Source organism: Netta rufina, assembly GCF_964035555.1.
Source record: "Netta rufina genome assembly, chromosome: 13".
NCBI classification, from domain to species: Eukaryota; Metazoa; Chordata; class Aves; order Anseriformes; family Anatidae; genus Netta; species Netta rufina.
In genome coordinates this window covers 5167951-5191233 of record NC_140136.1, presented here as the reverse complement: position 1 = coordinate 5191233, position 23283 = coordinate 5167951, and the positions used below count along the sequence as shown (strand labels likewise).

Sequence of the window (23283 nt, the reverse complement as noted above, 5' to 3'; positions counted from 1 at the left end):
TTCAAATCCTGTTGTATATACAGGATATTTGAATATCTTGTCCTTTATACAAGAACCATGCAGGTACGGCACATTTTGGCCCTTCAATTTAAAAATCTAGAAGTCCAAAAAACTAGGCAAAAAGGACGGAGGTCATACATGGGATGAGGTTTAAAACAGTATAAATAATCACCTACATGAAAGCCAATATTACAGCTTACCAACTTAATTACTGAATTAGCTACAGGAAAGCACAGATCAAGGCTAAATTGGATAAACAGTGGTGTACCAAATTCTTAGCTCCGTATCAGCATGGAGCTCAGGAACACACATGCAATAGGTGCTACTTATGCTCCAGCATTGTTTGTGGGGCAAAACAAGTTGTGCTGCACAAGGGCAGTCGCTGCAGATCGTGTCCTAAGTTCATTTACAGCAAGCTGGCCGCTGAGCACTCACTGAAATATAACTCTCTTTAATTTCCCCTGACAGACAACTAATGTTTTAAACTATTCCCAGTAGAAATGATCGCCAGTACAGTGCTCTTTGCAGGCAGTTTAACACCAGAGCAGGAACCAGCCCTGCTGCACATACATTGTGCTGGTGCTGGTGAGCACACTTTCCTTCTGCTGAAAGAAAAGATGCCAGCATTTGATTTCCCAGCAAGACAAAGTCCACCCAGTTTGAGGAATTGACACACCAGTGCAATAGCATACTCTAAAAACATCTTTACCACTCTGCTGCTAGTGTCTTCTTTTACGGCTTCACACTAACTTCTTTTCTGGAGTAGTTGGAAACAAAGGTGAGAAATAGAGCAGCAGATTTTCACCGCTGGTAGCACAGTTACCAGGTGTCTCTGGTAGAGCTGAAAGGATTTTACTGGGTAGTGCCATCACTGTCTTGCTCTGTACTCCTCCCATCCTTGAATTCTGCAGACTTGTGCTGGCTCTTGGATCTGAAAACCTCCCTGCTCTGGCCAGGTCCGTATCATAGCTGCTGTTTGCCTTTTCTGCTTTTATTTCCCCCTTCTCCATTTTCCTACGTGAAGTGCCAAAGAGCTTCTCACACGACGCAACAGAAAGCTCCATCAAATTTCTTTTCTTCTCTCTTAAAAGTTACTCTTTCAGGAAGAACAACGGGGAGAAAACATCTCTATGGCACAACAGACATCACAAGTTGGCTTCAAAGTCCTTACAAATAAGGTTTATTTCACCTGACATGTCCCCTAATCACTACTCAGTTCACTTCAGGAAGCAAACAAAAACAACCACATTTACCATTTCACCCTTACTCTCCTTCTCCAGCAGATAAACTGTAACTATTACTACACTAGTACTTCTCAGCCTCATATTCAACTTTGCAATATAACCCCCCTCAAAAAAAGGCGGAAAACCACAGGAGTGTGGGGTGGTCCCAAATCACACTATTCACACAGAATTAGCAAAGAAAACCAGAAAGATGAATGTGATCATACTTTCATTAGACAAAGCTTATCTGTAAAATACATTTATTTTTAAGTGTAGTTTAAAGCATCGATATAAATTGTGCAAGAAACCTGGGCGTCCATTTGTTAAGCAGCCTGATCTTTGGCAATATGATTGTGACTAATGAGCTACATTATGCGGTTTACATTATTTTATTGCTATTTAGTGAAAGATTTGGACTCACAGAAGCTGATGTAAAAAGAAAGCTTCAGTGCTTTTGCACTTAGATACCAGCTTCTCAACCTAATCTTTAGGACAATTCCCTATTTATTTATAAATTACAGGCAACACCAAATCCAATTTAAGAATTTGCCTGAAGCAGATTTTTGTCATCACAAATGGAAGAAGGATCAAAAGATTCAGCGTTCCCAGTTTGGGAGCTTCACCATGAAGTCTTCAAGAGCAATCTTAGAACACCAACAAAAAGACTACATCACTTCCAACCACTCAAGTGTTTAATTCACATAATGCACATGTACTCGTTCTAACAGAGAGCACACCAAAACACACAGCAATAGTTGTTTCTGTTTTACTTGGAATTCTCACTCACATTCTACAAAGATACATTTGTGGTCAAGTTTTTACCAATTTAACCAGATCCATCCAGGTACTGAAAAATAAGTAAAATTCTTCTAATAAATCTTTCAAAGTAGAACACAAAATATAGCTTTGTTCCCCCCCCCAAAAAAAAAAAATAGATGCACGAATAACTTTGTGTATCAACAACAGTTCTTATAACAAACTGTAGAATTCATTGGAGAACAGGCACTCTTTCTTCAAAAGGGTTCAAGACACTTATATTTAGCTCAATAAAACTAATTTTTTTTTTTTTTTACAAGCCTTTTTTTTTTTTTTTTTGCTAGGTGAAAGAAGTGTCATTTAAAATAAATGAGACACCCAGAAAAGCAGCTCTATGACTGCAATGGCTGAGGTTGGAAGGGACCTCTGAAGATCATCTAGCCCAACCCTCCTGCCAAGCAGGATCACCTAGAGCACACTGCATAGAACTTGACTTCCCCTTTAGTACCAGCATATGTGGAAGAACAACATAGCTTGTATTTTTGGCAGCGTTCCTCTTCAAAATTACTCAGCATACACTGATTACACTCAGCATAAAATCAAGGCAAGGCTCTGTAAACCTTTGAAAAATGTTCGTTCTGAGTTTCTAAACACTTTTTAATGTTCTCAACAGAAGGTGGTCACTTCATGATTTGGGTTCCAATAAAAACACCAGAACTCCAATTATTGTTTGATAGGCCACTCCCAATTTCAAGCCATGTCCCTTTAAAATTTATTTGTAATAATTCATTTAAGCAGTGTTATCACAACATCCCAAAGAGTGAATGAAAAGTCATTCAGTGTTTTGTAGGAAAAAAAATGAAAGAAACTCCTAAACATGAAAGAATAAACGCAACTCAACACGAGGCTGGGAATACAGCAGCTCTGAATGCATAATACTCTACACACTGACTCATCATTACTTAACAGCTGCAACAAAATTACACCAGAACAAAGAATTGCCACAAAATATTTCTTTTCGAGGTCAAAAATTAAGCTATGGGTGATCATTTATTATTTTCACTTTTTTCCACATTCAGTTTGACTTCGTAGGAATAAGTACGTTTTAAGTACATTTATTTTTCCATCATGTCACAAACAATAGGTTGAATTGAACAGTGGTGATCTGAAAGATATTCTGTCAGCTTTCATGCGAGTGTCACTGTCAAGATGCAGCTGTCCAGCTACAGTGCAGCTCACTTCTCAGAGTTTTTATGAGCATTAATTATTCTCCGTCGCGTCTCCTGGTTCTTGACCCTGTTTGCTTCATACTGGAAGAAAGATAAGGTAAATAATAGATCAGCTATTATCGTTAAACAGATAAGTCAAATTTAAAAGTGTAGACTTATTACTCATGAACAGAAACAGTATCTTTGATATATTAGAAATGCAGTTCATATTAGTATCTATATATTAGTTTATTTTTACTTTGAAATTAACATTTGATTAAAAAACTTATTTCTAAGTTAAAGTTTATTAAGCTAAATAGTATTAGAACGTTCTAATAAAGAAGACTCAGTTAATCTTATGGAGGAAGTTAATTACATACCCATCTTAAGTATGACTGCTACACTTCCCATATGAACTAGGAAAAAAGTTGCATTGGTGCTATTCTAAAGCACTGGTCAGGCTTTTGCTTTTAAAAGATATGCACTAATGCAAGTGTCTGCCTTCTGAAAAATGAATTTGTTGTCAGACTATTTTTTTTAGTCTATTTTTTCCACTAACTTTTTTTTTAAATGGAATGAGAACAATGGATCTTCAGAAATTTCATTTGTAGCTATTCTATGCTTGTGAACAACCTTTCAGGTTCTTTATAATAATACCATACTAATGTATATTTTAAGAAGGCAGACAAACATAGCCTTCAAGAAGGCTTTTTAATATAATGGCTTCAATGGAATAAAAAAACATAAGGTCACAAGGAAAGAAACTGTGTTTTTCAAATCCATGCTACAGTTTTTACATGGTAAAAAAATGGTATTTGGCACAAGTATGGATGAAATTAATTCCCACAGACCAATTGAGGGGGGAGCAGTAAGAGAGGGGCCCAAGCTGTTCTGGCTAGAAGGAACCTCTGAAGTGTCAGTTTCTATCTGCAGTATTTGCTTGGTTAAAATTGTGTATTTGGTTATTTTTGGATCTCCAAAAATAGTCCATGCCATTTGTTAAAGCCAGATACCCACTCAAACTGCACAACATGTAATGATGCATCTGAGACCCACCCAAGCTGCACTACGTGTTAATGATGTATCTGAGACTTCCACCCAGTTTCACAAAATACAAGAAGTGATTATTGCACAAAGTTTTGTGCAAGAAGCAATCATTCTGAACTGTACTCTGCAATTATTTCAAGATTTTTAATCTGACAAGAAAAACACTGAAATAGTAAAACATGTAAGGAAAACTCATCAGCACATATATTTATATCTTCACAGGAAAATACTGACTCTAACAGCATCCTCTGTGATCCCAATTGTTACTTCCAGTGTCTAATCTTGCTAAAAGTAGCAAGCAAAGACAGAGCTGCATCTCCTAACTCGCATGGATCTTAAAACCATTTTGGGGCTTGTTCATGCAATATTTTTTTTTTTTAAGGTAAATTTGTCAGGTCAAAGTATAATTGAGGTTTCAAGAGCTCACTCCAGAATGTGCTTACATATTAAGGCTTCTTTATTGCTCTGTACTACTTAGTAAAACACAATTTCTATTGAATGGACTTTTAATTTTCTTGTATTAAATATTTAGCTTTTATTAACTTGTTTATTTCTTACCTCTTTCTTTAGGCACTTCCGCATCTCACGGTCAATATCATTGCAATGGCCAAAAAATTTCAAAATGTTGTGCTAATAATTTAGGGAGAAGAAAAAAAAAATACAATTCAAAGGTTTCTTCCTCTGAAGCTCTAAACTTCTTAAAAGTCACTTGGGTTTTGCAACATATCCTGGCTGTCTTTTCCACCTCTCTTTTCCTGAAAAATGATGCTCTGTAATTTTTTTTTTACTGAGTAGCTAGATGTTTGTTAGTTCTAAACATCATTTGAAGCATCCCTATCTTGCTGAAAGTTTAAGGTACTCACCATGTTGTGTTATCAGACTGAAATGTGATACCTATGCTGGAGCCATTAAGTCTAAATGTAGAGCATACATTTTATTGATCTAGGAATCAGTCTTACAATTAGCACTGGCTTCATTAACATACAGAAACTTTGTGTTCTGAACTCATTTGTGATTTAGAAAGACGTAGGAAGATCTCCAGGCATCAGAGGCAAAGAACTCGGTGCTTCATTATCCCTACTATGTGAAGAATGTGTTGTGGGTCCAAAAGATGCAGCCACTAAACTTAAGTGACTGAAACATTAAAAGTAGTATAAAAACAGGATGGTTAATGTTTCCCCAAATATCAAAGTTGAAAAGGATGCATTTATCATCTTTATGACACAGCTCAACTATAGGCCTTGAGCATACTTAAGCGTTACCTAGTTTTCATTAGGGAAACTGATGCACATTTCTGCAGCTGATGAGAGGTTAGATGGATTTATAGAAACACGCCGAACACTATTAAGAGTTCAAATAGTGGGCAAAGATAGATGTCAGCCAATAGAACATGACTGAATTTAGGAGTGGGTTAATAAAGTTTATGACAGACACTTAACTATGGCAGTGCTATAATTAGCTTGTTTATACCTCTCTGCTTTATAAAGGGCATCAGATGACACCGAAGCAGTTGCATGTGATAAATGGTCACTTTACTTCAAGCTGATCTTGCTTTTAAAACATTTATATTTTATCCAATGCAGATTTAATATTTTATTCTATTCTCACACCAGTATGCCTAATTTCAAGGTGAGCACTCCACATTTCAACTCCAGTCTTACTAGTACACACACCGAGTGGAATCTACATTTATTTAGGCAGACTCCTAAACTGTCAACTCATTTTGGCTCAGATTATGAGGGGGGGAAATTGTTTTTCCAAAATAGTTATTACTCCCATTACAGCGATATGAGTGCAAGACAATATGCATTTCTTTCAGCTGCCATCTATAAAAATAAGTCTTTTTAAGGCACACATTTGGCATAAGAGCAGAGTTGTTAAAAAAATAATCAAAATAATGACATCGAATAGGAATGCCATTAACCTCTTCCCACTAGATCTAAGACTTGATATAATGGGGAGGTCCTAGATTAGGAATAAAATAAATCAAACTGACTTTTGTGAAAATGCAAATACAGTACATACAATTCCAGATAAGGCTTTTCACCCCTCAGGAACATTAATTTAAATTATATATGAAGGATCTTCATATATAATGAATGCCGAAGGCCATTTCAGCATTTTGACAAAACAGCAGGTAGTCACTGATAACTATAATTAAGATCACAGACTCTTCAGATTTCAGTGACTTCAATTTCAAAACACTATTTCAGTACATTTCCTTTCAATTTAAAACAAAAACTTATTGCTTCCTTTTAAATGGATGTGAAAGAAGCCATCTTCACTCTCTGTTTTGAGAGCCCTAGCACAAGTATGTTCTCATAGGCAAGAACAAGACTGACAAAAGCAATTCCTCTTCATGTAAAAAGATGAGCTTCAAACCAAAACAAGAGAATATAATCGTGTGCCTGACTGTATTATTGCTGTTCTTAATACCTTGCTAAGACAAATTGGCCACAGAATCCTTTGAATCACTTGCTGCCATTGAATTGAAGTACAACTTTCAGTTCCAGCTCTCTATTAAACCCAAGGTAGTCTAATAAGCTACATTATTTAAAATACATGTATATTAACACTCATTTTTTAAAAAAAAAGTCAGCCATTACTTTCAAATAGTAAATGATTATTTGTAGATTCAGGTCAATGTATAGGAAGCCCAGCTATGTACGTACCAAAAAGCAGGACAAATCTGAGTGTAGTTTCTTTCCTGATTGGCTGTGTTTTCACAATTATGAAAATTCAAGACATTTTAATTATATATTGCCTATCAGTTTTATTGTCCTCTTAACTGAGGGTGGCAGTCGTTCAAATTGGCAATCCTTTTGATACCATAATAGTTAATGTACAAAGAGTCTTCTAGCTTAATTCTAGCTACTAAGCACCTGTACAACATTCATGTTGCTTTAAAAAAAAAAATCAACTAAGAAAAGATTAATAAAGTCGCTACAATCTCTCAAGCTGCCTAAAACAACATTTTAGGAAGACAAACTATAGAACTCAAGAAAAACAAACCTTACACTTAATACACCTTTTGACTTTAAAGTCTGGAGATGTTCTACCCAAGAACTCTATCTTAGGTTTAAAATATCTACACAGAGCATAGGAACAGAAAGACAATTGTGTAAGAAATGTCATGTATGAGATGTCATTAACAGATTCAAGGTTGCTTACACCTCAAAATATTGCAGTAACAAAAAAATCAGCAAAATAAAATTGCTGAACAAACCCAGTACAGTATATTCACTAAAACTGAATTTTGCAATTAGAAGTCTGTTCTCTGTACTGTCTTCATGTAGAAATCATTAAAAAAAAAAAAAAAAAAGAATCAGGTACTACTACAGTTTTTTCTACATTATTTTAGCTACTTTAAAATCAGATCTTCAAAAATGTTATCCCTCTTTCACCCAAACTTTTTCACTCATATTTCATGTACTGTCAGCCTTGTTTTTCTTTCTGTAATGACTTTGGGAAAGATAAATTTAGAATTTTGATCAAAACAGTTAACCACATTATCAAAAAATCATAAACGTATCTGAACATGGAGGTGAAAATACTGTAGACTGCATGTGACCTCATAAGCCATTGTACATTGTCTTCGTATCCAACATTTAAATATACTTTTGTACACATGGAAACTAAAATTAGACTAACTTTTCATGTACGAATACATAAATATATCTGCACAGAACATCTATTTATAGTAACTCAGAGAACTGGGTATTATAAATAATAATGCAACAATGCTGCAGATAGCTTTCATTGCCGGGGCCGACTTCTACATCTGAAGTTTACTACTGATCAAATTTTTTAAATGGCTGCTAAATGAGAGAGAGGAGGTTTCCATCTTGAACCAGTGACGAAGCTGCAGTTGCCTCAAGACAACTTGGTATTTTACATCCTAGTAGGTGCCCACTAAGAAGGGAAGTACCCATTCACATTTAGCTTTCCAAGCATTGAACGTAAGGCATGCTGCATGCCCTGATCCCCGTCGACACATCTGCTTATAAATAGACTAACACATCTGGCCTGCGGACAGCTGGAATACAGAAATGCTGCAAGCATACAAAAAGACAGCATTTGAAGTTGCCTATTTTGAGAGAGAAACACGCATGCACAGAGTACTAAAAGGCACAGAAATTTAAATTTTTTAGATAGGTCCACAGTTGTCAAGCACTAGCACAGAAAATTTAAAGATTTCTTTTATTTCCTTAGGACATCACAACCAAAGTTTTACACACAGTTGTCAGATACCTCTTCAGTGAAAGTATACTAGTTACGTTTCCTGGCTGATCTGCCTAAAGGAGGTTTTTTCTCTCTATGATCATATGACACTAATTTATCTGACGCTCGTTTCCCATCCCACCCACTCTTTTCTCTGCTCAGAACTCCTTACCTCCTTGTGACATTTCTTGAGCAGACTGATAACTAGGTTACATTCTTCAGTGTGCAGATGAGGAGACAGGTCTGGATGCATCTTAGGTAGCAATGATGTTAGTAGTTCAAGGCCAAGAATCTGAGAAGATTAAACAATATTAAAATATATACATTAAAAGTATAAAAAAGTATAAATAAGAGTTCAAGTTGACCACTTAAAAAATTATCACATATTATACAAAAAAATAAAAAATGATGCTTAACATACAAAGTTCATATTATACAGGTAAGGCAAGTAAAACCAGCACACGCCTTTTGTTTATCTGCAGAGCCCAAACATTAAAGTTTAACTGAGAGTTTATATTCTTTGTGATCAAAAGAGGTGAACGCAGTATTTCAGATGTGGCCTCAAGAACGCCAAGAAGAAGGAAACAGTAACTACCCTTGATCTGCTAGGTACACATAATAATGCAGCCCAATATGCTGTTAGCTTTTATTGCCGCAAGGGTGCACTGCTAAATCATGTTTAACTTCGTGTCAGCCAGGACCCCCAGGCCCTCTTCTGAAGGGCTCTGTGAGGCAGGAGCCAATTTGAGATGCATTATTTTTTTAAATATTACTTTAAAATTATATATATTCCGTTTAAAAATATATATATTCCCAGAAGTAATTTTCAAGATCTTTTGTTGCAAGGGACGATAATGTGATATAACAACGGTTAAAATAATGACAACTTTGTTTCAGAAGATCACTGTACCAGGGAGGGAAGTAAAAATGTCCAGTTGTACTAGGACAAGTAGACATCTTCACAAAATTCTCCTTATATTAACCATACTGCCCCTGAGTTAAATAGATCTCTTGTGGCTTGTTTATTTAGTATTTTTTTGTTATCCTCCCTCCTCCCAAAGAGAGCAGCTTACTAGCTGCAAGCATCAGGCAAATACCACTACACCTTGTACTAAAGCTGTTGTCACCATCTTAACATTCCAGCTAAACAATCTAAACATGAGTAGTCAAAGGTCAGATTTTACAACTGCAAACTTTCAATGTTCAGCTGCAGTGCTGGCAGCTATGAGCTACTCTTCTATTCCTAGAATACTCAAGTAATAGCTCCTCAAGCCAAATATATCCACACTAATTTACCCAGTATTTCCCATCATGTGTTCTGCTTAACAAGAATTATATTCCCACAAGCAAACAAAATTTTTAAAATCCAAACAAGTTTACAAGGCTCTGGAGACCAACGAGAATACATTCGGCATCATGTCGCAGAGACTTCCAGTCATTTATTTCAAGACTCTCCCCCATGCTATCAGGAAGTCTAACATTACACTACACACACTCCTAGCACAGAAGCTGGAAACCACGCGAGTTGCTTAAGCATTCGATTCAATAAATTAACAAATGAGCCTTTAGAAATATGACAGCAAGCGCATGACTGTAACAGCAAAGTGATTAAGAACCCTGCTGTGTTATTGCTACCAGCTTTTGATTGCACACCACAAAGTCAATATGTTTTAAATTTATCAGTAGAATTTTTGAGAGCACCAAAGTTAGCATTCCCTTGAGAGGGTGACCTGCTCGATGTCTGCACATTACTTTAGCACACGGGAACCCGGTTGATTATTAAACCTCTTCATCATTCAGCCTCTGATCGCTCTTCCCGAAACTGTCAGCTGAGCTGGCTGTCTCAGAAGAAAGCAATGGTAACACTCTGGAGAAACAGGCAGCGTGCACATCACCGCGTGCCAGAAAGTCAAAGGGAGTATTTCAAGGAAAGAATCATTCTTTCGAAACTAACATTGGCAATCACTGCCATGTGCACAGTTTTCTCAGAAAAGCTATCAATGGCACAAAGAGGTAACAATTATCACAATTGTATTTCATCAATTAAAAGCCTTCTAATGACACCTGACTCAAAGGAATCCCCAATGGCACCTCTTGCAGGTCACAAGACCAAGAAGCCACACCAGTTCACACATAGGTCAGTGCTCCTTACATTAATTTTCATATAATATTCAAATATTAAAATATTTCTAGTTGTTACCAGATATAGCATGCAGTTCATGTAGGCTACAAGAGATTAAAATAACAAGACATCTTACAGAGGTCATGCAAGGCTTACCTGGAGCCTTCAAGTACTTTTGAAGTTCACGACTGAACAGCGTTATCAGAGCTAAATATTATATTTATGTTCAGGAGTGTCAGGTGAGCCAGAGATCTACAAATGATCACATAAGGCTAAAATATTTTTGCCAGAGGGGAATGACTAAAAGAGAAAGAGTTTCAAGGGTAACAAAAATACGTATGATAAAAGAGAGTATGAGCTGCTGGTTTCTTTAGCTGCTTTTTAATAATGCTGAAGGCAGCAAGTTGCCATCTTACTAAAATTTAAGTCCACATGGACAGAATTTTATATAATTGATAGCTCATAAGGACACTAAGCATGAAAAAGTACTAAAAAAAAAAATAAGCAGAAAGATTGGGAAAAAGCCATATAAACCACTCTGAGGAAACTATTAACCGAAATGCTGGATAAAGAATGTCAGCATAAACATGAAATTGCTGTAGAAGAAATATTAGCAGTAAAGTAGAGGAAAAATATTAGGAAAATACAGCAATTATATTAAGAAGAAAATGGACTGTAGAATGCTAAGCAAACATTAATATCTGAAGCAAATATTTGGAGAGAAGTATTTAGATGACTTTCTACACAAACACATAGACATACTTCATCATATCGTGAGAAAGTATTCTGCCCTTCAATGTGTTTTATACGAGATTCTGAATTCTGCAGTTTGTCCTTCCTTGTTAAAAATTACAGTGTAAGTTTAGCTAAATGATTTGGTTCAAGTGCCATAAAGAACTAAGAACTAACTGAAAATTCCTATAAACTATTAGCTTCTGAAGGTGGAAGACATGGATAAAGACAATTGTTTTTGTCAACTTCCTTAACCAGTTTCTAAATCTACACTATCCTTAAGGGAAAAAAAAAAAAAGAATTAAAAGTGCAGTTCATCTTAAAGTCAGGAAAATAAAGGATGTTCTAGCTTTATGGTTTCCAATATAAAACAGATTTTTAAAGAATCAAAAGCCTTAACATCTCTGACACCGATACTTAATTTCCAGCGATGACATTTTTTTCTTAGAAAAATAATACCTGGAAGATAATCCACACATAAGCCATCTTGAGCACTATGTATATCAAATTGCTAAAGACTTCCTAACAGGAACCAACATATAAATTGAGAATTGACACTCATCCCTAATCTTAAAACCTATCTACACACTTGTTCAATACAACAAATATTTATTTTTAATGCATAGAAGGAATATGCAAGTATTATAGAATTACAGATACCTAGCCAGTAGTCAGGAACCAAAAGGCTGTCCCAGAAGAGGCCAAGAACACTGCATGCACTTCACTCACACGCCTGTTAAGACAAGATCGAGGATGAAGTGCTTGTTGCTTTCCAGTCGCAAGCTTCTCCTCCTGATCTCCTTATGGGAAATATCTAGACCTGGGGAGAAGGAAGGGGCTTTGTACATTCCCTCTTCTTCCCCAAATGAAGCGTAAGACCAGCATGTCAGGAATCCAGGTAAAAAAAAAGAATATAGCTCCTTTCTCCTTTTTCCAGAATCTCCTATAAAAGAAGAACCAATCAGGTTCTTCTACCCCAAAGCAGAAAGGAAAGTAGATGAGGTTGCCTTTTTAGGCTCACTGATTAGCTTAATGCTTAATATTTCCATGTTTGGGAGAAATCTATTGAAGTTTCAATTTAGGTAAATGTTTTTCTCAGATTTTTTTCCATATTTTATTAGAATGTGTTAAAAGGCTATTTTTTAAACCAAATTTTGCAATTTTTTCCATTTAAAAAGTTGCACATGTAAGTCATTTATTTACTTTTTCCAAGTTTCCAAAGACAATAGTAAAGAAAAAAAGAAGAAGGAATTCACATAGTGATCAGAAAAAAAAAAAGACTATTTAGAGTAAAACACAAATCCTTGTTTGTCAACACTGAAGATGAAAAATTGCAGCTAACTGCATCCTCATTGTTATTCACTAAGATCCTTATCCCGAAGCACTGAGCTTTCTACAGCACCACAAAACGCTTACATTTGCTGCACACACTCAAATAACACCCACAGGGCAGCAGTGCAACCAAGAATATGCTAACAGAGGAGGGAAAGGCAGGCAGACCTACAAACCCCTAGAAAACCACTGTATCCCATGGGTAACATTCATTTTGCACTTTATTTCACTGTACAAGTTGAGTAAGGCCACACATTTTGGTCTGAAGTTCTCAGTTACACAGTATCGTCCAGTTTGACTTTGGACAAAAATACTTACACTCATCAGCTGTTTGTTTACTAAAATCATTGCCATTTTTCTGTAAGCTTATGTGAAGTTTCAGCATAAAAAAGGATTCAGCTGCAGACCTAGCCAGCCTAGGTTACCTGAAGATACTAGCCAAATCATTTGATCACAATTTCTGCATTCCTAGTATTATCAGTCTTTGACATTAACTTATGAATGTTTCTGATGATAGCTCAGAGTACTCTAAAAATTCAATGAAGAGAGAAATTACAATTGATTAACAGGAGTTCAAAAGCCTGGGAAACTGAACTAAGGACCCTGTTTTCAGCTTTCATTAACAGGGTTAACATCTTCCAGATCAGGATATTCTGGTGTCATTCTATGCTGCTGTTCTTCCATTGCCATTAAGCACGCTGAGAATGACCCTTAGCTTGCCCACTCTTCCAACAAATTAAATGGTGAATAAACACCTTCACTTTAATAAATAACATTTGGCTGAATCTTATTAAAAAGTAGTCACAATCTCTTAAACTTCAGTCTTCGTTTTCCAATATCACATATTAGAATGGAAGGGGATTAATAATTTAGATATGTGTTTTTGAAAACTTGTAAGCAGCAAGGAAACACAAGAAGCAGTGTGGGGGAATGATGCCACTTTAAAATTTTCTTTATAGATTCTATTTACTTTCTCTGAGCCTAAAGAATAAGAAAATAGCCCGGCAAATAAGATTCAAATTCATTTTAATTTTTTCATGACTGCTGTCTGCCCACAGTTCAACATCCTTCCCATTAGAATGACTGCTCACCTGTTACTCTCAGCAGTAAATACCCGTTAAAGTGAGATGGTAGCCAATTTCACACTTAACAAAGCAAGTAAAGAAGGCATTAGTCCTAATGAATGAAGCAAGCTGAACGCTAATTTGAATATTAAGTAATTTCCACAGTTTCATTTCTGACTAAAATAATAGACCAACTAAAGCACAATCAGGCATTTTCTCCTCTTATTGATTACTTAAGGACATATTCATACAACAAGCATCAGTGTAAAGGGACAACTAATGGTATATTTTTATTACAATTTGCAGTAAGTTACACTGTACAATACATCACAAGATATTATTGATGTAATCTCCTTCTACTCCTGCTGCCTTCCTACTATGACGGATCACATTTTACTCTTAGATACTCAAAAGCTACTGATTGCGATCAGCTTGGCTGTCCTGTATTCATAAACCCCATGTTCTCCCTATCCAATCCAAGCATCCTTAGAAAAAAGCGACCAAGTGGATAGTTACAGATCATGTTCCTTGGCAGACTAATGGCAGCACTATCTTAGTACTACAGCTCCAACCATGCAAATGCACATTTTCTTGGAAGAGGCGCATTCATCCATAGTTTTCAGGCATTTAGGTAAACTAGATTGCACGATTGTGCAATTAACAGACCTATTATATTAGATCACACAAGGAAAATGGAAAATAAGACTATTCAGTCAAGAATGACAAGACACAGTGAGTATAAAGTTAAAGCATGCCAAAGATGAGGTGCTGTAGACAAATTCCTGGTTTGTGCAAGCTGCTCTTGTGCTTCAGTTGCATCCACCAGGCCATGCTTCACTTCATTGCTATTTCATTTCTTGATTAAACAGGTAAGAAGACCAGAATTTAATAACTAGGAGAATTTCCTTGTCTACTGTACACGGATTTTCCTGCTTTTGAGAGAAACAGACACAGAGGACCACGCTCCCATCAGAGCACAACGCCTCACCCCTCGAGCACCAGGAGCTGCTCAAGGAAGCTGCACAGCACTTGGCAGGAGGCTGCCAGCGTTACACCTCCGCTGGAAGGAGATGGGCGCTGCTGCCCCCAATTATCAGAACTTACACAGAGGAGGCCACACCACACACTGCTCTCTGCCCCCAGCTCTCAGCACTTCCAATAGTCTTTAAAGCCCTGAGGGGACACGGGAGGAAGAGCTCGGGGAGCTGTAACGGGCAGTCCCCTGCTCCCTGACAGAACAAGGGGGCTGCGGGGAGCCCTCCTCGAGCCGGGACTGAAGGCGTGAGGCGAGCAGGGGCACCCAGAGGGCAGCCCCAGCACAGGCCAGGATAAGAACACGGCTCCTCAGGCCAGGCTGCACAAAGACGGCTCCCCTCAAGCCCTCCCTTTATAGCCCCTCTCTCCCTATAGAGGAGCCTCCCCTCGCAGCCTGTCCCCTCGGGGCCACCCCGCACTTACTCCGCTCCCCAAGGCCGAGCCCCCGCAGCACCGCCCTACGGCGCCGCCCCCGCCTCAGTCCCGGCCGGAAGCCGCCTCAGCGCGCCCGGCGGGAAGGGGCCGCGCGCGGAGCGGGGCTCGCTGCCATTGGCCCGCCCGAGCACGGCGCGGCGTCTGATTGGGCGCTTCGAAAGGCGGGCGGCGGTTGGCGGGGCGCGAGGCGGGCGCGCTGCTGCCGCCGCTGCTGCTGCTGAGGCGGGCGGCACCGCGCGCCCCCCTTGCGCCCCCCGCCTGAGGTGTTTTTGAGGTGTTTTTGAGGTGTTTTTGAGGTGTTTCTCGTCATGGATGAGGTCGTCGCCGAGTACATCCGCAGGACCGTGCTGAAAATCCCCCGCGATGAAATCTTGGCCGTGCTGCGACGGTGGGGCTTCCTGTCCGACACCCAGCTGGGCGCTATAAACCTCCGGCAGACCAAGGAAAGCATTTCGCAGGAGGTGGTGCAGCTCTGCGAGGTGAGCCTGCCCCTCGGGGCTGCCCGCCAGCGGCCGGCAGGGCACTTATTGGATCGCCAGTGGCTACAATGGATTTTATTTGGCCATAATCTAGCATTAAGTGATAGGTTGTAGGCTGGGAGATGTCAAGGCAGGCTAGTAACAGCCTTTGTTATGCACGGTTGGTAGGAGTGCAGGGTTAGTTCTTATTGAACATGGAAGTACCGTGTTTGGAGCCCTGAGGTGTTTGAGGCAGTTAAAGCTCAGGGTGTCAGCTCATTACAAAATGAGGGTGTTTCTAAACTACAAAATGAAGGCATTAATTGAGATGTCTACTCTTTATGTAGTGCTGGTGAAAAGCTCTTTCATGCAGGTAATGACAGCACTAGTTTGTCTGCTGAAGCCTCCTGTATAACATATGTAGTGCTGTAGGAATGATCAAGCATGCTATAACATCCTTATTTTGCTGTGTAAGCATATACTCACTGCTGGCTCACATAAATGTAAAATTTTGAGGATTTCCGCAGTTTTGTATATTCAGTGGTTCTGTCTAGAGCTCTCCGGGGCTATATATACCTGGGCTGACACCTGAGTGCTCTAAATTTCCATGCTGCTCCTTGTGAGTTAAACATAGATTTGTGGGATTTCTTCTGGTTTTTGCTTGTTTGTTGTTTGTTTTTGTTTTGATTTCCTTCCCATTTTAATATCACTTGCTTAGTTTTTGGAGGAGACTTTTCATAAGTTCAAGTTTTTGAAAAATTTCCTTGTCTAGAACTACTTCCATTCTGCGCACTGCAAGCAGAAAAGTTTTCTGATCTGCTACTTCTGTTGTACTCTGCCTCTGGTGTATCAGGACTATATATAGTATCATAACCCAGATGTGACAAATACAGTTAGTATTGATACATCTTATGTTCTGTAGCTTTTGTAGTTCTCTTTGAATTTCATACTCAGAGATAATTTGCCACAAAAGGACCAAATTAATTACTAAGTTATTCTTAGGATCAGAATTTTAAAATTGTATGTTTTTGAAATACTTGTCTATAACATGAAGTGTCATGGTTTCTTATATCTTTTTATGTAAACATAATATGTTTATGTAATGTTTATGTAAACATTAAATAAAGAACCAAACATGTTAAAGTTCCCAACAGTGAAATACTAGTCAACATTGCATATTGTCACTAATACCCCTTAATTTTACTTTCTAATTGCTTTTACATCACACTACGTTCTTGCTATTGCTGCAGAAGGAACTTAACCCTGCTGAAATAGCTTTCATTACTGATATCTCTAAACCATATTGTATGTATTGGGACCATTTTTGGTTTCTTAGAGGAGAGCATGGATGCTGTGGACCTGAGTGCAATGTGATTTAAACTACCTGTCCTGAGATTTTTCCCATCAAATAGCACAATAGAGCATTCTGGAAATGCAGGTCAGTCACCATGCTCTGTCATTTTTCATTCCAGGAAAATTCTGCAGACCTAAAGCAAGCAGCCATTCTGGACATAATTTGTAAGTAAAAATAACTTCCTTTTTTCTTTTTTTTCTGAGTAACTTGCTAAGTCCTTTAATTACATAGCAAGTGCCTTAATAAGGCATGGATGCATTTGTTGGAAAAAGATTACATTTTAGATTAATCCTATTGAATCTGGCCTTTTTTTTTAATTTCCAAAGTTCTAAATCACCAATAGCATGTTTGTTTCTCCTAAATTCTAAAGAGATGTCAACCCAGAACACAGCTGTAAATGTAGAGACTTCCCCAGCTTGCGCTGAACCTTAAACTTGTTTGTTTTTAGGTCAAGCACTTCTTTAAAACGTTAAATACCCTTTATTAGTTGCTTAACTAAATTACAAGTGATCTACCTATCTCTATTAATTAAAAAAGTGTTTGGCTATTAGGTTTGCTATTGATGGTAGTTAAGAATGCTGAATAAATTATATTGCCTTATCAGAAGTAATGACCTGGTCATTAAAGTATAAAATGATATAAAATGATTTGTTCTTTTAATTACTTTTGGATGATATGTTATTGAGCAGTTCCTATTTTTCCTAGACAACAACATCTATCCAAACAAAAGAATGTGGAGTGTTTACCAGATGAAAAAAACAGGTAAAGTACCTTTCCTTGCTGTTACTGTCCTTAGCAGCTTACTGCAGTGCTGCCTCATAGCATATATTTTAAATACAAAGTCTGTTAAGGATTTATCTTTAATGTTTTTCAAATACTTTTAATTTTAAATTTTCTAGCAATTATTGGAAATTATTGGAAAAAATATTGGAAAGTAATGACTAATCAAATAGTAACTTTCATATATATATATATAATTATATATCAATAATGAGGCTCATTTAATATACAGCTCTTCTTAGAAGGCTATGCAACATCAGCATTTTTCTCCTTAATATTTTTTCAGCAAAACTGTGAAAATCTCTCTTAACTAGTTCTTATAAACAGAATTCTGTTTATTTTTTTTTATAAACGGAATTTATTTTCTTGTTTAACAGGGGAAGAAACGGACTTGTTTGACTTTTCAAATTTCAAAAAGAAGTTTAAGGGACGACTTCAGTCAGCTTTGAAAAATGTAAGAAAAAAATCCATTCTAAATTTGTTGCACAGGTTGGGTGTCAGTGGATTGTTTCCATAAGATTAGCAAGATACTTTTTTTTTCTTACAATCTGCATCAAAATGAAATGGAATTATTCACGGTAAGAATGATAATAAGTGTATGAAAAATAGGAAAAATTTATTGCATATTTGTTCTATTAACTTTACAGTTATGCTGGAGTTAAATAAAATATGAGCTTGACTTGAAATATGGCATTAAAAATAGTTTCTGGTTTTAAAGTGACATTTTTTGATGGTTGTGAGAACTTAGCCGTAACTTTTTACATTACAATGACTGAAACATCTCTGTCAATAGCAAGAAGTAGTTTCTAGTCTACAAAAAGGAGCATGGTAAGAAAAGTCTTGGAAGGAGGTGCTGTCATCTTATTGCTTTTACTGAGCAATTTGTAGAAGTCTTTCCTTTAGCTTAATTGCTTTGTTAAAGCCAGGGAGCAGAAAAATGCCTCTGAATAATTAGTTATCGCTTCTTGACACAAAGTATTCCCACTGACAAACAGTAGAGGGCAACAAATACAAATCAGACTAACAAGTAATCATATTTCATTCATAAAGCTCAAATAGATTTGCAGTAACTTCATTTAAAGAAAGGGGGGGAAAAGGCTTATAAAAACTTTGAGAGGTGATATTGGTCCACATATTCAAACAGTTTCCAACCTACTTGTACGAAGAGCTTGACTGTGTGCCTCAGTCAAAGCAATTTTTTTGTCAAGGGAGTTTTCCCACTCTTGTCTCCCAGACTGAGTCAATGTAGAAAGCAGCTGAACATAACAGTAACTGAGGTGCAGTTCTACAAGAACAGAAAAGGGAATATTCTGCAAAATTCTGACTGTGCATTCTTGAACAGTGTTAAGTAATATGTTCAGGTCTAAAATAGCTAAGTTGATCAAAAGTTTAGTTTTTCAAATGTCTGATTTTTGAAATATTATCACTTGTCCTCCATTTAAATAGACACGTTTTTGTTGTGTTGGTCTTTTCCCAAAAGAGAGAATTGGGATTTTTGTAATAAATTATTTCAGTTCCCACTGATATACGTGTTCTTCTGAACAAGGAAAATAAAAATCATACTACAGTTTGAAAAGTGACTTTTTTCTCTTTGTGAGATTATCATTTTCCTGTGAAAATTTGATTTAAATACAATCCTTACCATGCTAGTGAGATTTGTTTCTTATTCAAGCAGTGGTATAGTATATTGTAGTGGGTCTTGTGATTGCGGGTTTAATACCTTAATTTTTCTGGACACCTGAATGTCGATTTTGCATTTCAAGTAAAACTTTTCTTTTTTTTATACAGGTCACCATCAGTTTTCGAGAATATGAGGACAATGCAATCTGGATTAGAATTGCCTGGGGAACACCATATACAAAACCAAACCAGTACAAAACCAGCTATGTTGTATACCATTCACAGACTCCCTACGTCTTCATTTCTGTCTCTGTGCTTAAGAGCAACTTACCTCTGCTATGTCAGGTATAGAACAAAACTGTGTATACCCTGACTCCACCACAGTCTTGTGGATCTATAATTCTGTTAGCTTCTAAGAGGAAGGGTAAAGATTGGTCACTTAATGAAATATTTTAATTTGCGTGAGTTTTTTTCCCCCTTAGGTCTTGATTTAAAAAAAAAAAAAAGAAGGTGGGGGGACACAACTCTCATCTTTGTGACTTTGTGACCTTTAGAATATGCATCATGAATAAACTCAATTTATTGTGATTTGCTGACCTTAAATTATTCTACTTTAACCAAATGTTAGGCAATATTGAGTTAAATTATCTTACAGAAGTTGAAGTTAAATCGACGTACTTAACGGTTCTTAAAGTTAACAATGTCAAGAATTAAATGCACAAGCTCATCAGGCAATGTTATCTTTTTCCATAAAATCGTCATGTTCAGTGTTTGTATTCTTCTTTATCTGTTCATCAGATGTTCATACTAGTGATTTAATTATTTTATTAATCTGCTTTATTTATGTATTTTTAGCTGATAAGGCTATCTGATTATTTGGTTAATCTACTGAATGCTTTGTAGATTACCCTATACTTTGTAAACATCTATGCAGCATCTTTAAGACATGAGTCCTGCTAATTAAAGAGCAGTTTTTCCCCTTGAAACAAAAACATCTCAATGTCTAGAAATTCTCTCTTTTTCTATACTATAAACACAGTGATGATTAAAGCTGATGTTAAAACGATTTCAATTTTTATTTAAAGGCACTGGTTGTTGCTTCCAATTACCATGACATCCGTGAAATGGAGCTTCGAAGTCATTGTTTAAACTCCCTTAAAGATATTGTGTTTAAGAGATATAGCCAGGTGAGCCGCTTCACAAGTACATCCTAAGATGAGTCTTGCTTTTTGTTTCAGGCCTAGTTCTCACCCCCTAGCAGGGGAAAAATTCACCTCTTCCAAGAGATCATCAAGTTACAATAATATTGAACTACTGAGGTGGACAGCTTTTCATTAAGGTAACATTACAGTGGTGATGTAATTACTTGGTAGCCCACTTATTTTTTATTATTCCTGATGGTTAAACTTAGTCTGTGTACCTGACCAATTCAATCCTAGGACTTTTTAGCATTGTTTCATTAAGCTTCTTAGAGTAATGATTTGGAAGCTGTTAGAATGGACACTTACTCTGCTCACCCATGTAACGCTTGTAATTAGGGAAATGTTCACAAATATCATAGGATGGGGATCGTTTACTCAAAATAAAGCTGGGCTTTGTACTCTTGTAGTTGTCAAAAATTGAAATACTCACTTTCAGAACAAGAAGTGAAAAGAAATCTGGAAAGTTCTTTTAAGCTAAAGCCTCTAAAAGTAGAAGTGAACTAAATTTTTTTTTTTTTTCCTTTTAATTTTTTCCCAGAATTTCCAGACCCACTATCCAAAGCAACAAAAGAACGTACCCACGGAAAATGGTATGTGTGTTTGAAATGAAATAGAAGTTTGAATGTCATTACTTGTAAGGTTTGCACTTTAAAATACCTGGCTTACTGAATGAGGTTCATAATAGGGAATGTGCTTGTGTTACATTGACATATTATCCATCCCTGGATAATATGGGTATCACTAGGAGAGGTAAATATTTTCCCCATGACTGTCACTGGACACATGTTTATGAAAGCAAGAATATACAATGACCTGTATCTCCTTTCCTATTAGCTTGTTTTCTTTCTTGGTAATGAATGAGAATACATGTGATGCAAACAACTACCGTATGAAACAATGATGAATTCTTTAAAATTGTTACTTCCAATTTTTTGTTTGAGCATTCACGCAATCTGAAAAATAATATTTATATCAGCTGAAATGGTTGTCTTTTTATTGGTTTGTTTCTGATTATAATTTTTTTCTTCTTTGCTTCCCTGCTTTTTCCCCTGCAGTGGATGTAAGGATAATTCAAGAAGATAAAAGTGAGAAAGAAAGAATACAGAGAGTGAATCAGGAAGTTTTTGGTGATGGTCCCCAACCCAAACTTGAATTTGCACAATATAAGGTAGTGAAGTCAATAAATTTTGTTTTGTTTTTCTGTAATTTTAACATAGTTATAGCTATGTTAAATTGCAAATAATAAATGCAGTATTTATTCAAACTTCAAGGAAGACATTTTAAAATAAATCATTTAAAACTAGCATTGGAAACAGATTTGCATTGAGACTTGGTCAAAACGCTAGATCATGTTTCAGTCTTTCAACCTTGTTAATTATGCATTTTGACTTGGTTTTGTAACAAAGCTAGACTTAAACCTGCTGTGTTTTGAGGCATGAGGAATGACGGTTACTTGAAGTACATTTAAAGCTCACATGACATATAACACCGTCATTTAACTTCATGGATAATGCTGATTTCTGCTGGAAACTCTGAGAGATTCCTAATCATTTATTGTGTTATTGAACTGGCTGTCACTTCCACCAGAGAACTGTTTACCACAGGGTGGCACCCTCTGATTTTATTAACAAAATATTTCTCCAACTATAATCATGTTACCATTAAGAAATATATATATATTTTTTTAAGTTGATTCTTCTCCTACCTCATTGTTAACCTGTTCAGACTGTACTTGACTCAAAAAGTTTGAAAAAATTAAATATGTCCATTGAAAGTGAGTTGAAATATTACTTACAGCTGTACCTACTCACACTGATGTACAAGCTATTGGGCATACAGCTGTACAGTTTTTGACTCTGAGTGTATCCTGTCATACAGACAACGCAATTTCTGTTCCAAAATAAATGATTCTATGATTCCCCAAATATTACACTGTTTGGATAATAAACGCATAAAATGCATGCATTTCTTATACTGCCTGGAAATTTTGTGTTAACAGCTTGAGACAATGTTTAAAAGTGATCCTAACATGGATGTTTTGGAGAGAAGAGAGCCATTCAGATGTCTGGTCAAGTTTTCTAGCCCAGATCTATTAGAATCACTGAAATCCTTGGCGCCAGCAGGTGAGTGTTCCAACTCTGTAAAATGCAGGAAAAATATTTTAATCGTTTCAAGTTTAACTATTCTAATCATTTTACTTGCTTCTTATACCTTGCATAAGAGAGAGTCTGCATGGTTTAGAAATGCATAGAAATTTGGTACAATAAAAATGTTACCACTATAAAAACCTCACATCTAAACACATACCTGTTTATTCTTAAGTTGGCATGTAGATACTCAAGCTGTGTTTTCAATTATGTGACAATTATGAAAGGTGAATATTGGCTGAGGTAAGCTATAATTATCTGTTTCTCTCTGCAGGTATGGCTGATGCCCCTCTTTCGCCACTACTCACGTGCATACCACAAAAAGCTAGGAATTATTTTAAAATTAGAGAGAGGAAAGATGTCCTTCCAGGAAGCTTTGTAAGCCCTTAATTTAAAGAGATTTTTTTTCATATCGAAATACACATTTTGTTTGCTACTGATATTAATCTATATAATAATAAACATTTAAGATTTTAAAATCTTAATTTATTCTTTGCTATTCCCTTAAAAGCTGTTTGTTTTTGGCTTTAGGCTAGCCATTAAAAAA

General features: G+C 36.6%; 2 protein-coding genes across 5 annotated transcripts; one reads left to right on the top strand and one right to left on the bottom strand.

The window, feature by feature from the left end:
• Positions 1 to 1897: 1897 nt before the first annotated feature.
• CMC2 (C-X9-C motif containing 2) lies at positions 1898 to 15245 on the bottom strand. Of its 4 annotated transcripts, XM_084294555.1 has the most exons (7): positions 15164 to 15188; positions 13733 to 13786; positions 11970 to 12042; positions 10734 to 10877; positions 8628 to 8747; positions 4793 to 4864; positions 1898 to 3289 (listed from the first exon to the last, which is right to left on the bottom strand). In XM_084294555.1, exons 5-7 carry the CDS (start codon positions 8706 to 8708, stop codon positions 3215 to 3217), a joined length of 228 nt encoding a protein of 75 aa, XP_084150681.1. In that variant the 5' UTR covers positions 8709 to 8747; positions 10734 to 10877; positions 11970 to 12042; positions 13733 to 13786; positions 15164 to 15188; the 3' UTR covers positions 1898 to 3214. The 4 variants fall into 4 exon arrangements, with proteins under 4 accessions (XP_084150681.1, XP_084150679.1, XP_084150680.1 ...); XM_084294553.1 differs by lacking the exon at positions 13733 to 13786 and having other exon boundaries at positions 10734 to 10829; positions 15164 to 15245; XM_084294554.1 differs by lacking the exon at positions 13733 to 13786 and having other exon boundaries at positions 15164 to 15207.
• A 229-nt stretch (positions 15246 to 15474) lies between these two features.
• Positions 15475 to 23126, top strand: CENPN (centromere protein N; the record flags this gene model as incomplete). The annotated part of the gene is made up of 10 exons (XM_084294917.1): positions 15475 to 15654; positions 17106 to 17151; positions 17693 to 17749; positions 18145 to 18221; positions 19556 to 19732; positions 20473 to 20574; positions 21128 to 21179; positions 21645 to 21757; positions 22589 to 22712; positions 23011 to 23126. The coding sequence occupies exons 1-10, from the start codon at positions 15484 to 15486 to the stop codon at positions 23124 to 23126; spliced, it is 1035 nt and encodes a 344-aa protein (XP_084151043.1). The 5' UTR covers positions 15475 to 15483.
• Between the last annotated feature and the right edge of the window lie 157 nt (positions 23127 to 23283).